Source organism: Eschscholzia californica, unplaced genomic scaffold (genome assembly GCF_041429995.1).
Source record: "Eschscholzia californica isolate CP2 unplaced genomic scaffold, dmEscCali1.0.p SCAF_6, whole genome shotgun sequence".
In the NCBI taxonomy this organism is placed as follows: domain Eukaryota; kingdom Viridiplantae; phylum Streptophyta; class Magnoliopsida; order Ranunculales; family Papaveraceae; genus Eschscholzia; species Eschscholzia californica.
Window position 1 is genome coordinate 6,355,445 of NW_028238483.1, and position 16,264 is coordinate 6,371,708.

General features: G+C 35.3%; 1 protein-coding gene across 3 annotated transcripts; it reads right to left on the reverse strand.

Moving 5' to 3' along the window:
• Positions 1-677: 677 nt before the first annotated feature.
• On the reverse strand, positions 678-10,321 carry LOC147531004 (uncharacterized). 3 transcript variants are annotated; one of them, XR_015227857.1, is made up of 10 exons: positions 9,350-10,321; positions 9,207-9,269; positions 9,019-9,121; positions 8,861-8,935; positions 8,607-8,760; positions 8,090-8,159; positions 7,792-7,857; positions 1,895-2,010; positions 1,520-1,642; positions 678-1,034 (listed from the first exon to the last, which is right to left on the reverse strand). XR_015227857.1 is itself a non-coding variant. In XM_086648936.1 (9 exons), the coding sequence occupies exons 1-9, from the start codon at positions 10,074-10,076 to the stop codon at positions 913-915; spliced, it is 1,503 nt and encodes a 500-aa protein (XP_086505062.1). In that variant the 5' UTR covers positions 10,077-10,321; the 3' UTR covers positions 764-912. The 3 variants fall into 3 exon arrangements, 1 of the variants encoding a protein (XP_086505062.1); XM_086648936.1 differs by lacking the exon at positions 1,895-2,010 and having other exon boundaries at positions 764-1,034; XR_015227856.1 differs by lacking the exons at positions 678-1,034; positions 1,520-1,642; positions 1,895-2,010 and adding an exon at positions 3,975-5,356 and having other exon boundaries at positions 7,059-7,857.
• Between the last annotated feature and the right edge of the window lie 5,943 nt (positions 10,322-16,264).

Sequence of the window (16,264 nt, forward strand, 5' to 3'; positions counted from 1 at the left end):
TTGTAAGTGTTAAACGCACCTCCCTCAAGACAAATTTGAGAAAAAAAATTATGAGCCGAACTTACACGTGCAGAAGGCGCCTTTAAAACTTCTCATTCTTTTATTTGCTTTATTACTCTGCTCGTCCATTATATGCATAGCTATTTTTTCTTACTTTCTTTGGATAAAGATCTCTTGTTACCAAAAGCAATACAAAAAATAAAGGGGTTTTTGGGCTTACCCCCTCGTCACTAATTGGTAATTGAGTTTACCCCCTCAGTAATCGGTAATTGAGCTTACCCCCTTAGACTTACTATTAGTGACAAAAACACAAATACTATTTTTGGCGTACGTGAAATAATTGGCACTACCAAGAACAACTATTCTTCAATATGATTCATATTAGGAATTCTACCTCATTTTATTGTTTCATTTGGTTAGGAATATGATTAGTAAAAATTGATTTTGTTTATATATTATTTACTTTCTGATTTTATTATCACATACCAAACACATCCTTAGTAGTTTTGACAAAAATCTAATTTGAAGGGGGTGAGCTCAATTACCAATTACTGAAGGGGGTAAACTCAATTACCAATTAATTGTGAGAAGGTAAGCTCAAAAAACCCAAAAATAAAAGAAAAGTTATAATTTGGATAGAAAGAAAACTAAAATATTATTTCATAACGGACTAAAGCTAAAAGCACGAAACCATACCTTTATTTTTTCATGTTCAATGTTGAAGATGATAACATTTTCAAAGTTATTACAAAGGTTGTGCATATCATATTCAATGTTGAAGATGATAACATTTTCAAAGTTATTACAAAGGTTGTGCATATAGCAAGAGAATAATTTACAATGAACTTGGGATAATCTAAGCTTGCCCCTTCATTTTTTGTTTTGTTTTAATAACTAAAGAAGCCCTAGCAGTCACTGTCCCTCAGCATTCCTTTCTTCCACACTGAATCCTTCCCCTTCTTTATCTGATCCCAACTCATTTTTCCTTGTTAACTTCTCTTGAAAATATTTGGTGGCCACTATCAACAAAAACACTGAACCAAAAAGAGTAAAAAACAAAGTTATCATCTTTACATTTCAATACTAAAATATATCATAATATTCCTTACAACTCTAATGTGGTGTTTTTTTTTTTTGATGATCTCAATCCGACTAGCCCGAGTATCTTTCCTGAATCTCAGTTGTTGTAGTCTGACTTCTTTTAGTCAAAGAAATAATAGTCGTTAATTTAGATAATGGCCTCTTAATTCGGACTAATCTTTATGCCCACCTTAGATTGACCTAAAATAAGTTCAAGTCAGTCATACAAACGAGACAGACGTATGAGCCGGAAGAAAAACAAAAATCTGCAATCCGATTCGAGTCAATTTCGATCTCAAGTCCGAAAAAAAACACCACCTGAAACTTACAAGCTAAAATGTTTGGGAACAGAATTGTGACGAAATTTAGACGTGGATCTATTGAGGACCCAATGCCCATCATTTAAAGTTATTTATTAGAATGGATTTTATCTTCCTACCTTCCAAAACACGTGCTAAAACTGACGACAAGCTCCATACGAGCGTAAAGACAGCAACAGCTACGCCTTTCAAGTAAGGGTAGGAGTTCCAAGCTTCCTTGCAATGACTAAACCACCATGTACCTTCATTAAAAAATTTAATCGATGTTAGATTTGATGATAACATAATAACATGTAATGTTAAAGTTAGAAACTAGGCCAAGGATTTCTTAACCTTGACGGTAATCAAGTCACCTCGAGGTCTCTTGTAAAGATGAGCATGAGATTAATTTTTACGATGATCTACCATTTAGTGTCGTACTAAAAATTTGTAGGTGTACCCCATATAAAATAAATAGCCAAATAGATAAATTAAATCACTATTCACTAGAATACCTTGAGTAGGTGTCCTAATAAGGATTCACCATAGAATGTAACGAACTTTTGAGGGCTTATAAATACTTGAACGATATAATCATATGTCAAGATGATCTACATGATGAGGAAATCATCTGCACCACAAACGACAACTTGAATCATCTCTATATGTGCGAAGAAGAGTCTCTGTATAAACTTGATAACTAATTCACTATGTGCTGACAACCAGCATAACTACGCAAGAGAATTTACTCAAAATACTAAATTTCACTTATGATCCTATAAACCATGTTGCACCGCTTACCCTTCCACTCTTCTACCATCATCCTCGCCCTCAAGCTAAGCTCCCTACTTTAGTTGTATATCGTCCTAACAAAAGCCTGAGGTAAAAGGACCTACTTTTATAAGTTCATGGGTCAGAATAGCGGGTTAGTATTTTTATAAGTTCTACAATATCAATTTTTATCTGTTTTCAGTTCTAGAACCAAGCCATATACGTTCTGTTCCTACTTCCTAGATACATCACGAAGAATGTCTGCATTTCCTTCACAAACTAGAATGACTAATGTAGAGGTAGTGTATCACATCTACTAGGTTCTCTACTACCATTGAGAGACGAGGTTTGCTTAAGCTCAGTCCCTTGCATGTAAAGTTTGCTTCCCTTGATCCCCGTCCCATTCCCTCGTGATTTGAGCTGTATCGGATCTCTTGAAGTGCATGTGCAAATGTAAAAGAGGTATGAAGGTTTCACTCACTCGAGTGGAGGTCCTCCTAGGAATCTCTCCTGTACTATAGCTTTTTGACTAATTTTCTCATTTATGTTTCAGTTTTTTGCACTCCCCCAGTATCTGATGCCCATCGGTCTAGTTCTTCAGAAAACATCAAATCGGCTTGCCTGCTCCATGTTTGGGCCTACAAATATGTTATTCACTTATTGTAGTGTTGAACTGTTGATTTATCATTTCTAGTTTCAGCTTCGAAGGCAGTAAGAAGTAAGCATCAGGGCCGTGTGGTGGGGTGCGGGCCGTGCACCCGCGGACAGGTCCCCCGCCATACGTGGCCCCCATTTTTACTCTTTTGGGTGTATGTTTCTGTGTGTTAAGTAAAAGAAAAGTCCCGAGGCAAAGATTAAAATGCCACTAGCTCTACCGGATTGATGCTTAACTCCCACAAGAGAGGTCTCATGTTTGAGACTTACACTAAATAAATAACTGTCTTTCACTCTTGGTCATGGACCTCACTTCTCTTTTTATATCCGTTCTAAGTCAAAATCATAATGGATAGTCACGCATTGAGAAGATTTCAATCATTTTAGCCCAAATGCTAATTCCTGATTCTCGTAGTTTAATTTTCATTTCTTAAATTCCAAATAGCGTCTTATCTAATATATAAAAACAGATCAGTCGGTTATTTTGGATAAGTCTGACCGTCCATTTTTTTATAGAGATCACATCTGACGGATGATATAAAATCATTTTTTTAATGATATAAAATCCTTTTTTATGTAAATAGACTAAAGAAAGAAGGGTATTAGTGTCAGAATCGGTTATGAAAATAAAAGACTAGACTTGTCAAACCAGAGAAATTTTACATGAAAAATGTTAGGCCAATCATATATTATCATACGTTGAGTTTAGATTCAACAATGACTTAATCTTTCTTTTGCAGACTGTAGTTAAATCATTTAAAAAAAAATCACGTAAAAGTTTCTTTCAACTATCTTATTTTTCATACAAAGAAACCCTATCTGAAGTTCGACACCGGACCCCTAAACTATCAGCCACGACCCTGGTACACATATTGAGGAACCGTAAGATCATTGCCATTACTATGACTTCAATTTCTTCTTAAGGGGTTGTATATCTTAATTGGGATCAAGCCGGCTGATCACCATGATACTATGAGTAGTCAAGACCGGCTATCCAGGTATGACTATCTTAGCCAGGGACAAGGTAGTACAGCACAAATTTGATTTACGTTTTTCAGTGTGGGAATATTACAAAATGCTTCACTCAGCTTCCCTCGAAAGGCATTTTTGCACTATAACAAAGCTCCTCAGTTACTCACTATAATCAGCCCTTTCACCCATCCCCCCTTTATGACTCATTGACCAATTTTGTATAGTTAATTTCTTTTTTGGTTGGTCGTGAAGACAAGAAATAATAATAACTTTATTCTTCGTAACCTGTTTCACCCTCCACCTTAATCTACATCCTACAAAATTTCACATTTTAATTTGTTTAGAATAAGATGTGTTTGTCCTCCCAAATGTTTCATTTTTTAAAACAGGAAATTGGGCCGAAGGTCCAATTGATAAGTTATATTTTCTTAGGTTAAAAACACAATATTTGTATTCCATTTGGTTAAAAACCTAAAAATTTATATTTTAATTTGTTTAGTTAAAAACCAAATATTTTTTGCATGCACTTGCAACCCTTTTACAATCTTTGGTTGCAAACTTTCTGTAAGCAGTTGCAGTTCTTTTGCAATTAATTGCAGTCCCTTGAGAAGCAGTTGCAACCTTTCGCAAGTTGTTATAAACCTCTTACAACAACCAGTTGCAAATTATGAAAACATCTAGGGAGCTGAAGACTGAAAAAGCAAGTGATCCTTTTGCACGAAACAAAAAAGAAACTTTATGGAGTTTTGACAAAATTTTCCTTTTCTAAATGTATTTAATTTCTTTACGATATTGGTTATGACCATAGTTACCAGAAACGGGATACGCTCCGGTACGAATACGGGGTACGCTAGTTAGACGTTTCTGATTCGCCAGGAGGTATAATTATTCGAAAATTTATGCAATATATATATATATATATATATATATATATATATATATATATATGACGTAAAACTTAAAACCGATGAAATATAGATCTCAATCTCTAATAACTCAAATCAAATAACTAAATCATCTTTTCCTGAACAACGATAGTCTAATAGTTTCCTAAGTTTGTTTAGGAAATAGGAGTTTCTAAAGTCTGAAAGTATATTGAGTTTAATTTTATTAGAATGTAAGCTAGCACGCTTCCATAAAAATACCATCGACAGTTGATTTTCTTCAATTAAATAATATCTTCTAGATCCACTATCCCCAAATTTAGTAATAACTGCAGAACCTAAAGTTAAAGCAATATTCACACTTTGTAAACCCTAAATATCATGTTTTCATCTTTTTTTTTCTTCTTGCAAATGAGTACGCCAGATTTAGCGATCTGATTCACGTACCCACCCTAAAAGGGTACGACCGAACCAGATCGGAGTTCGCTCTCCAAATGACCGAATCTGATAACTATGGTTATGACTTATGTTTTGGAATTTTTGCTACCTTACAAAAGAGTGTTTTCAGGTACATGATCATCGTTAAAACGCGGATTTCCATATTGGATAGTAGACCTGTAGATGCTTTTTGTTTTTCTCATATATGTCGAGAAACCTATAATAATTTGATAACTATAAGGGCAATGATTCATTGAGCTCGAGCTCATGCCGTGAGGCATGAGCTCGAGCTGCTGGCCGTTGATTTAATGGGATGGGAAACTCAATCTTTCTAATATGAGAAAGAGAATCCATGACACCTTGTTGACAACTAGCATGCTAAGCTCTTGGAAGGGGAAACTAAAATACAGCCATTTAAACCTACTTATTTACAAAAACTGCCACCAACTTTAACTCAATTCTCTCTTTAGTCTTTGCCACACATGTTCAAACTTGATTAGCAACATTATATTCTTAATTTAGTTTTCTTTAATTAGATGATTATACTCATGGCTTGATACATTAAATGGTGGAATATGCTCATAACATTAACCATTTTCATAGTAGTCCCTAAAGTCGTACGAACGGCTCTAAAGACTATTATTCATCTTTTTACTATCGAAGTTCAATAACTTATATAACCTACCTCTGTTGTGAATTAAATGTGGGATTTTCGGAGTTTTCGATTAGATGCACCACTAATTGTGATTTGGAGTAGATACAACTTCCTTTTTTTGTTGTTGAAATAGATGCAACTTCCTTAGTACGTTATAAACATGACTGCATAAATGTGAAAACAATGTAATATTTTTATTTGTGGGATGCATGTGATCTTCAATGAGTTATCTTCAAGAGTATGATTTCTAGATGTATTATGAGGTTTTAGTAGAGGAGATGTCATGAGATGTCATTTTTGCATAAATAGTCGGCCAAAATTACTCAGACAAAACTAAATTAAATAAAACTTGCTAGATTAGTCTTGAGTTTTAGCTTCCCCTCAACATATATCCTGGATTCGCCACAGCTAATAGGTCGCCCATGAATTGATCACTTTGGTCTTGAATGAACATTTGCATGGAGAATGGAACTCCACTAATATTCCGTCATGAATTATATGTTCTGTAACTTCATATTGTTAATGGAATTATAGTTTTTGTTTCAAAAAATAAACAAAATAATACATAATTGTTTTTTCACGTGTCATTTCCCATGAGTCAACTAAAATATAAGAAAGAAATGTCATTATCCGCCTGTAGACTTCTGCCCTAACGGACAACTTTTTGAACGGACCAATGCTAATAAAATATCATTCTTGGTTAAAAGAAATCTTTAAATAATGAAAAAGAAAAAAAAAAAAAAACTTTATAAATTAAAAAGTGTTTAATAGAAGTTTGAATATCTTCCCTGAAAAAGCTATCTCACTTCCACTATGACCGACCAAAACTCACAACAAATTAGTCCATAAACTCGCGAAATGGGTTCAAATAAATCACAAGCAACATATAATAGTGATATAACATGTATTTTGAATATGTATTGTTAACGTACTCTTTTGTTTTAATTATGTATCTCTTCACAAAAAAGAAACTCAACCACAACCGAAGATAGAAAATTGCAGGGTGGCAATTATGTAAACCAAAAGGTCTTAGAGGGTGAGATTGAATGCCGGATTAAGAGGATGTGTGAAAAAGAGAAAATTGAGTTAAAGTTGATGGCAGTTTTTGTAAATAAATAAATTTAAGTGGCTTATTTTCATGTATTTAAATTTCCCCTTTCACGAGCTTAGCATGCTAGTTGTCAACAAGGTTCATGGATTCTCTTCCTTATATTAGAAAGATTGAGTTTCCCATGCCATTAAATCAACGGCCAGTAGCTCGAGCTCATACCTCACAGTATGAGCTCGAGCTCAATGAATCATTGCGCCCTAACTATAATAATAATGTCAGTAGTTTCAACCAATGAAAAATCGCCAAGTACGAGTGTATATATGTATTTGCTTTAAATTAAAATATTGTGAATAAATGGCTATAATAATTATAATTATGTTATAAAACTAACTTAGTATTTTCTAAAATTTACCCCAACAGACAAAAAAGTTATGCCCTCGCCACCGGAACAAAGAGAGTCCTTAATATATGTAAATTCGTCTTTTAGGATAATTTAGGAATAGTTACCTACTTACCTATATAAATGGCTTTTTATTTGAAGACTAGATTTAGTTTTCAATCTTTTAGGATTTTTGAGATAAGGAAAGTTATTAGGAAAGACAGAGAAAAATCCCTTATCTATGTTTGAGTTTATCTATGTTTCTTTAGTTGTTTTCAGCGAGTAATATATGTTCTGTGTTTATTCAAGAGTTTTAGTTGAATCTATCTGAAGCGTCAACACTATTTCATAGTTATGCAAGTTATTTCTCGTTGAATTAGTCATATCATTTCCTTAAGTTCTAGTTGAGAACTTACATTTTACGAATCACAAACCTCCCAAAAGCTTCTTCACTTCGATTACGTTATTACGTAACAGGTTAAGTGTTCGCTCGTGTGTTGCTTTGTTATGTAATTGTTATTTTGAATGAATTTGAGGACCATCCAATTCAGGGTTAGAGAACAATTAATAAAAAGAACATGAGGGTTTTAATTTTCTGTCATTCTTACCTTCTTCTGATAACTGCTCTGAATAAAGAGAATAAACTCTTGGTAAAGTAAATACTCCAAAGAAACCTGAAAGTGCATATTAAGGCCAAAATGTGAGTCATTCTGTGGTTATTTATTCGGTTGCAAGTAAAGAACTTCAAGGAAAAACTGAAATTGATTTCCATAATAGTTAACTCTTTTCCCCTTTTCTTTTTCTCCTTCAACATAATAATGAGAACACAATCCACTGCTTAATTGGGTATGTAAATAATTAAAGTGGAGTTTGATTTTTTTAAGTGAAGCGAAAGAAGGAACATACTGAATGTGGCCACACTCCATAGAGTTATGCAGCTCCCGCACCGTGCCAAAATAAACAACGATACCGCAAACTGCCACGTCATATAATGTCATTAATAAATCAACAACCGAAAAAGCAAGAGACGGCAATAAAAAGGAAAAATCTGTTCTATTGGCATGTACCATTAACATAATCTATCTCTTTGAATAAACACAATATTAAAAGGAAATCCACTATAGTCTCGAAACTACGTAGATAAATTTTACAGAGATAAAAACGAAAATGTAAAACATTTTAAATCCTAGGAACCTCTAAATGACTATTAGAACTTTTAAGATACACAAAATTTATGAATGCATATGGTGACTAGTGTAGGCAATCCATTTAATGTGCTCGACTCCCATAAGTACTTACCTGCAAACGTGTTTAAGATTACACCCTAATAACACAACAAAGCAAAAAAAGCCGAAACGGCATCCCAAGTGCATAAAATACTTCTAAGTGACATTACTTTTGAAAAAGAAAAGAATAAAGGTACCTTCATTGTAGTTGCAGGGTCTCCAGATAAGAGATGCCTAATCTCCAAAATAAATTTATTCAACCAAGGAAGCACCAATTTCAATAAACAGACTGCTTCTTCTTCTCCTATACTTTCCATCTGATGATCTGAATCATCTAAATTTTTAGGTTCCCTAATCAGATTTTACACCACCAAAATTGGGTAAGAATAATTAACATTCATGGTGTTTTTCCTTAAAGAGATTACTATTTTACAAGCTTTTAAAAGATTACCTGCAGAGAATTCCTTTGTAAAGGAAGATTACAGCTATACAAAGAAGACCCACATAAGAAAATGCAGAAATCATACTGCAAAAGTCAAAAAAGTCTAATGATTAGGTGTTCTAACAATGAATTCTTGAGGGTTTCCCTTTTTTGATTAGAATGAGTACCTGAAGTTGAGATCTTCAGTTAGAAATGGCAAAAGAAGAATAAGGGCCCCAATTCCAAATACTAATGATGATATTAATATGTCTTTCCACATCACAAGATCCACTGAGATATTGTCAAACATGTTGAATGCATTAGATAATTAAACTATGAAAACCTAATGTAATTGAAGATTAAATTTGAAACTTACCAAGGGTTTGAAATTTGTTTTGGGTTTCTTCTTTCAATTTTTCAGTTTTCACTGGAACTTTAACTAAACAAATTCATCAAATTAGGAGCAATGGAGATGAAATATTGAAGAGAAACCAGATGAAAATTACTCAAAACTCTAACCTGGGTATTGTCTTATTGGAGTTGAATGAATTAATGACTGATTTGCAGGAATGGGTTTTTGTTTTAATCCAATTGGAGAAATGGGTCTTTGTGATTTAGGGATCTGATTAACTTTCTCCTTCAAAATCAAAACCTTTTTGGTTTTGGGTTTTAGTTCTGGTAATTTTACTTCCTTAGTAACATCAGAATTCTGTTTAATTACTTCAATCTCCTTCTTAGTTTCCAAGACTTCATCTTTCTCATAACCACCATTGAATTCTTTGGAAGTTTCATCACTAATTTTATGAGAATGAAATGATCGACCATTACTATTTCTACTGGTTTTCTTTTTCTGAATTAGGGTTTTATCAACAACATCAACAGATTGATTAAATTGCATATCAGGTCTAAACTTACTTATATGAATTTGTTTCTTTTCAAATCCATCAACAGAATCATGAAACTCATCAAAAGATGAAGAAGACTCATCAGATATTGTTTTCCTTATTAAACTTGGGTCAATTAGGGGTTCACAGTTCCATGTCTTCCTTTTTTCTCTCACTACACAATCACTCTGGTTTTGTTTCAAACTCTCATTACCCAAATCTTTAACTTCTTCTGAATTTCCTTCTCCTTTAAAGAATACCTTTATTCCACCTTTAACTTCATCCATTATCATTCTACTTTCCCATACTGAACCAGCAACTACACTTCTTCCTGCACTTTTTCTTCTGTTACCCACCTCCATTCTCTTTCTTTCTCTCTCTCTCTCTGTATCTCTCTCTTCTAGAATGAATCTGTAATTAGATATGTAACTTGAAAAGAAACAATGGCAGAAGGAAGAACAGAAAGGATTTTGGAAGATTCTCTGGTATGGTATGGTATGGGTGGAAGAAGAGAAGGTAAATGGTTGAATGTGGGGTGGTGAGAGATAATGGACTAATAGGACAGTGACAAAATGGTAGGCAATGTCGGTGGCATGTGAAAGAGTAAGATGACAACTTAAAAAAAGAGTATCTAGAAAGAAGGTTAGAAGAATAATAATTTCTATGTCAAAAAAAAAAAATATAATAAGTTCTATATAATAATTCTGTCATCTTCAAAAAAAAAAAAGTTCTATATAATAATGGTAAAATCAAAATTTGGGGATAAAAATAAAATTAGGTTGGACAATTTCTTTTTTTTTTGTTTAAAATTTTTTTACCAAAAATGTTTTGTATTTTATCTTTTCATTTGACAAACACATTGACTGACACTAACATTTTGACTAAAATATTTTTCGATTTGTCTTGTGAAGAAAAAAATGATTTTTGCATTTTTGTTATGCTTTCGACATAAACATTTAGAATTTTAGACTAATGCATTTTTTTATTTGTCTTTTGCAAAATTTAAAATGTTATGCATATTATCCTTTGTATTGTATTTGACAAAACCATAACTTGTTAAGAAAATAATTATATATGTCGTAAACATTTTATAACAAGTTAGTGCAATTATATATGACGTCAACATTTTATTACAAGTCATGACATTATTGCATCTGTTGGCAACAATTTGTAACAACACAATTATATATATGGTCAATAGTTTATAACAACATATTTATATATGTTGTCAGTATAGAAAGGTAAAAAAGAGATTATGAAAAAATATGATTGTCTTGTTAACAACATAATTATATATGTTGTCAACAGTCTAAAAAGTAAAATGGATGTTCTTAACATCAATTTTTCTAGGTATTTTTTTCCTATTTGGACCTAGATTTTGGACTTTTCATGCATTCTTTCGATAATAAATCAAGGGTAATTCTTTCATATTTTCATTAGAACATTAAAATTCTTTAAGAACTTTTAATTTTATCGACCACCCTTTAGTTTAGTGGTTGGACACTCTGTCTTAAACTTCATGAGGTCATGGAATCGAGTTTCAGTAAAAGTAATTTATCACCGAAATTTATCTCATGTAATTTAGGCAACAAATAAAGTAGACATATGAATAGATGAACTTCTACGCCCCCTAAGCTGATCTGACCCCCAAGGGTCTTTATATGACCTTTAGGACCCAAGATGTCTTAATTATCGGTTATAGTGCTCATCCAAATTCATGGTGTATTGCATATTATAATCATAATGTATCAATGTCATATTATAATCATAATGTATCAATGTCATTCAAATGATGACTCTAGGAATGTAATCCAAAAAAAAATTTAATTTCGACGTTAGTGGTCCAGAACTTATTTTTAGACTTTTGAAATTCAGTGTTAATGATTCATCCTGCGGGTGGATGCAGGACTTTTAAGTAGGGTTCCTACTGAAAATGGAATCCGGTAGTGCTGATGTCAAAGTTTGTCAATCTGACTATTAGTCAGAATAAAGATAATGTGATGTTGGATCTGTAGGATTTTGAAGTCACCTAGTGTTTTAAGCGGAATCTCAGACGTCTAATACTAGCTACAAGGAACACATGCAAGAACTAAAGATGTACTGGAGAAGGATAGAGGTTATACCTGAATCGCTTTCCCACGAACTAAATATGATGCTTTATCCCGAAAATTAGAGCTTCAAATTGCAGTTGCTTTACTTGAGACACCTGAGCAAGCGACTTGATCTACAGCCTTTTTAGCAAGCTAGGACCTTATTAAGAGTTTGAGATGAAGTTTTCTTCTTCTTTGACTAAATAGATTCGTAGAGAGCTTCTTCTCTAAAAATCTCTCCCTCCACTTGATTATTGTAGAGATAGATTTTCTATAGAGAAAATTTCACATTTTTTCAGTTCTAATATGACCTTCATATAAAGACCCTGGAGTCAGAATCTAATTCGAAATAGGATTCAATAAGGACCACAAAAAAGATAAGACTCAGTCTTAATCTCAGTAGGATTCGCAGATGGGAGTTTTTGAAAGAGATGTCCTTCGGTCAAAGATGCAATACGAGCAATTTGTCGGACGGGACAATTGATGAACAAGATCATCAAGTCCGGAAGGTTTAGGGTTCGTAGTGTTAACTACGATCGTCAAATTACTAAGTTAATTCGCGACTAACTTCGACCAGGTCCTACATTGGGTTACACATAAGAATGTCAATTTGATCGGATGATATGACTAGAGGGATGAGACATATGATGTTGGTTAAGACTGATAACATGTTTCATAGGCCTAAAAGAAGTTTAGGCGAAGATAGTAAAAAGGCCCAAGAGAAGAGTATTTGGGTCGGGCACCAAAGGAGGTGATTTGGGGGCCAAAAGGGCACGGCCAAACTTAGCCATGTGGCCCTATAGGGGCCGGTCAGATCTGCCAAAGATGGGCTTGAATAAGGTGGGGAAGAATTCTCAAGGAGCTTTCTACTCTACAATATTAAGTAGAGAAAGAAAGAAAGATTATTCCCAGCTAGCTATCTAGTCTTAAAGAAGAAGTGTTCTTCTAATCAAACCACCATTGGTGTTCTAGATAGAAACAAGGTGGGATATCAAATTGATCATTCGGGTGTCTTGAGTAGAGGAGCAACACTTGGAGCTCTTGGTCTTCACATTCGATTGGAAAGGTTCGAGGGAAAATTTAGCGATTTAGGTAATCTCCAACTCTTAGTTAATTATTAGCTTATGAATGTGATCCTGGGAATACTAGTGTTAGACATAAGTTATCTGAGATTCCTCTTAGAACACTAGAAGTCACCATAACCAGACAGTGGCGTCAGAGCCTTTTGTAAATAGCTAATTTTTGCTAAGTTTCGGACTAATCCATGATTGATTAAATAGATAGTTATATCTAAAAGTGTTTTAGGCTTCAATTTGAATGATTTTGAATGTCATTTAAAAGTTTTCAAATTGATTTTCAAAGTTGATGATTGAAAAGAGTTTCAAAAGATTCGATTTGATTGACTTCGGTATTGAAAAGTGTTTTCAAAAGTTTTGATAATTTATTGATTTTAGAAATTGATTGATGATCAAATTTTGGGTTTTAGAAGTTTCTAAATAAGAGGGGACAACAACTTTGGAAGCAAAAAAAAAATCTTAGAAGTTTCTAAAAGTTCCAGCCGGATACATCCTGGCCAGACGCGTCTCGGTCAAGGAAACCGAGACGGTAGCGTCTCTCGAGTTAAGGGCGCGTCTAGGACGCGCCCTGAGCACTCGAGAGCGTCTCGGGTTCAGGACGCATCCCGGGAACTCGAGTGCATCTCGGTTAGTCCAAGATGCATAGAAGCTTCCCAGACGCGTCTGGAGTGCCCTAGGCATCTCGGTCAAGGACCGAGATGGCCTAGGAGCTTCGGCCAAGGGTCAGAGACGCATCTAGGATGCGTATGAGACGACCTAAGGTGTCTCAAGTAGAGGAGCGACAATTAAGTTCTAACAGACATTAAGGAAGGGAGATCAAGTTAATTAACCTACTCGGTGTCTCAAGTAGAGGAGCGACAATTGGAGCTCTTGATCTTCACACGCGATTAGAAAGGTTCGAGGGAAAAATTGCGTTGAAGGTTAGTTTTTCCCGATTCCAGTTCTTATTAGTTCTTGCATATGATCCTGGTTAACTAGTATTAAACATTAGATGTTTGAGATGCTGCTTACAATATTAGTTAGAGCATTAGATACATAGAAAATCCAACAGACCTTAGATCAGCATCTGGACCTCCAAAGGTAAGGTCGGCGAGTCAGAGCCTAACTGGCATCCCCGGGCCATCGCCTTCATTGTCGGAAAAGTTACCCTTAACTATCGCATCATCAAAAAATCATCCACCGTCAAGATACCAAGTATGAAGTCGAACAAAGGTCTCATATCAGGGTTATCAAAGCAGACGAGCCAAAGAGGCATTAAAGGAGAAGAATAAAAGTGCCTCGGTAACGTGCGCGGTAATAATGATCAGGAGATCGGGTGCGGCTCAAGGCCGACTAGGTCAGAGGAAGAATTGATGTACCGACAAAACTCGCCCATTCCCCTATTAAAACGCCACGTGCCTACGCATGGCAGCAGAGGTAACATGGGGGTTACCCAAAAGATCAATGCCAAACGTGCGTGATCAGAGAACAAAATCTGTGACGTCACAGAATTATGCATGTTAGAGGAAATCAATCCTCTACGGTAGAAGACGAAACGTGTCAAACAAGAAGACGTGCGCCTGAACGCCTCTAGGGAGCATTGAGCTAGCTCGGCCCGGTGGAAACAACCTCGGAAAACGAGACTTCGTCAGCGCAGTTAGAGAAGAAGCTCTCCAAACAATTCAGCTGAAATAGCACCGGAACACGGAGCTCAGGAAATTTCAAGGAACTGACCGAGCTTCACGAGATATCTCTGGTCTAGGTATACCTCTTGCCTTCAGGGTCATTTAATTTATCTTAACTTGAGAGTCACTTCTACTCCTCAGTCTCAATACTTTCGACTAAGGAGTGGCGGGACTCATGATGATGCATAAATTGTCCAAACATTGACTGACATCTGAAAGTCAAGAACTGACCTGAAGTCTAACAGGTCAACCCGTCTTAAGGTAACACCTCAGCCTTTATGCTCCGCCACCTACACCCCTAACTTGGAGGTCGGCGAGGACAAGCTAAGAGGCATCAACTCTGTTTTGCCCCAAACACGAATAAATCAACCTAGGAATCTCTAAAGGAATAAGGCTGGTCCGCGTAAGCTACGCCTCTGTCTCACACCCTAAACTGGGGAGGCAGGAAAGCGCCAACAACTTACCGACTCAATCCCGGAATCTCCTAAAAGATCTCAGTCGGTTAAAGATCTTAAGTGCTTAAGCAAGTTTGGGCCTCAAGAGTCTCCAAAGAGAATTAAAGATCTATCTCCTTTGCAGGATATCTACGAAGTATCCTTAAACATAAGAACTTCCTGTTATCTTATAAGAAACGAGATAGACTCTAAGGAAAACCCTAGATACAAATAAAGGGTAACTTCTTTTAACGGTTTGACGGCCACCGCCTCACCTACGCCACTAATCACAGTCGGCCTAACATCGCCTATAAAAGGGCCCCCCATCGTCTTGCACAAGACGTCCTGACACTCTCGATCTTCATCGAGAACTACACTTCCACTGAGTAACACATACTCGCCCCCAAAAGGTTTAATCAACATTCAATATTTTACTGCAAAGAACACACTGTTTGTCTTGAGCGTCGGAGCGATTTTCGAACCCTTTGCAGGTTTCCCCTAGAAATTAGGAGCAAGGAGCAGGAGCAGGAGCAGAAACTAGAGTTGGAGCAAGGAACAGGAAGGAATCTTAGTTAACTGATATAATATTCGATCATAGCGGAGGCTGTCATGCATCAACTCCCTTTTTCATGTTGATATAACGGAAGACCACTTTTTGACATCAGCAAGAACCATCAATTTTAAGAGTCGAACTTTGACATTACCTCGACACATTAGATCGAACTACACATAGCCATAGGTTTATCATCACAGATTCCCGAACTTCGAAACCTCTCTCACTTGTTTGTCTCCCAACTCTTTTTGCTTCGACTCTTGTCTCGAATCTCTGTCGCCCTCTTACTTTGATAATCTAGTTAGCTTCCTATCCTTATGGACCCGATATCGTAGGATATACTTGACACCCACCGACTTGGGTTTGCAACCTTCCAGATGCATCAACCCATTAAAGTTCTAACCGAAGTTCTAAAATTTCAAAGCTGTACGACTTCAAAGTTCTGTCACTTCAAAGTTTTAGAACTTTAAAAATCTAGAATTTATTAATCCTAGAATTTATAAAATCTTTTAGACGTTCAGAGAGCTTCAAAGTTCCATGACTTTGAAGTTCTAGCAAAAAGTTCGTAACTAATAATATGTCGTAACAAACTTTTGGGTTATTTCTATTTGACCCCTAGTTTCTGACCAATTTTTCTCTTAGCTCCTACTTCATAAGAAAAATCGAGATAGCTTCCTTTTTGTATGTCCGAAGCATGGTCTAAAAAGTAAAACTTAAACTTTCCAATATTGTC

Bases quoted from the DNA above. Each gene is read 5' to 3' on its own strand.
- LOC147531004 (XM_086648936.1), bottom strand. From the start codon at position 10,076: ATGGAGGTGGGTAACAGAAGAAAAAGTGCAGGAAGAAGTGTAGTTGCT. The intron at 8,936-9,018 runs GTACTCATTCTA...TGACTTTTGCAG, and splicing joins ACTGAAGATCTCAACTTCAG to TATGATTTCTGCATTTTCTT. The intron at 8,160-8,606 runs GTACCTTTATTC...ATGACGTGGCAG, and splicing joins ACCCTGCAACTACAATGAAG to TTTGCGGTATCGTTGTTTAT.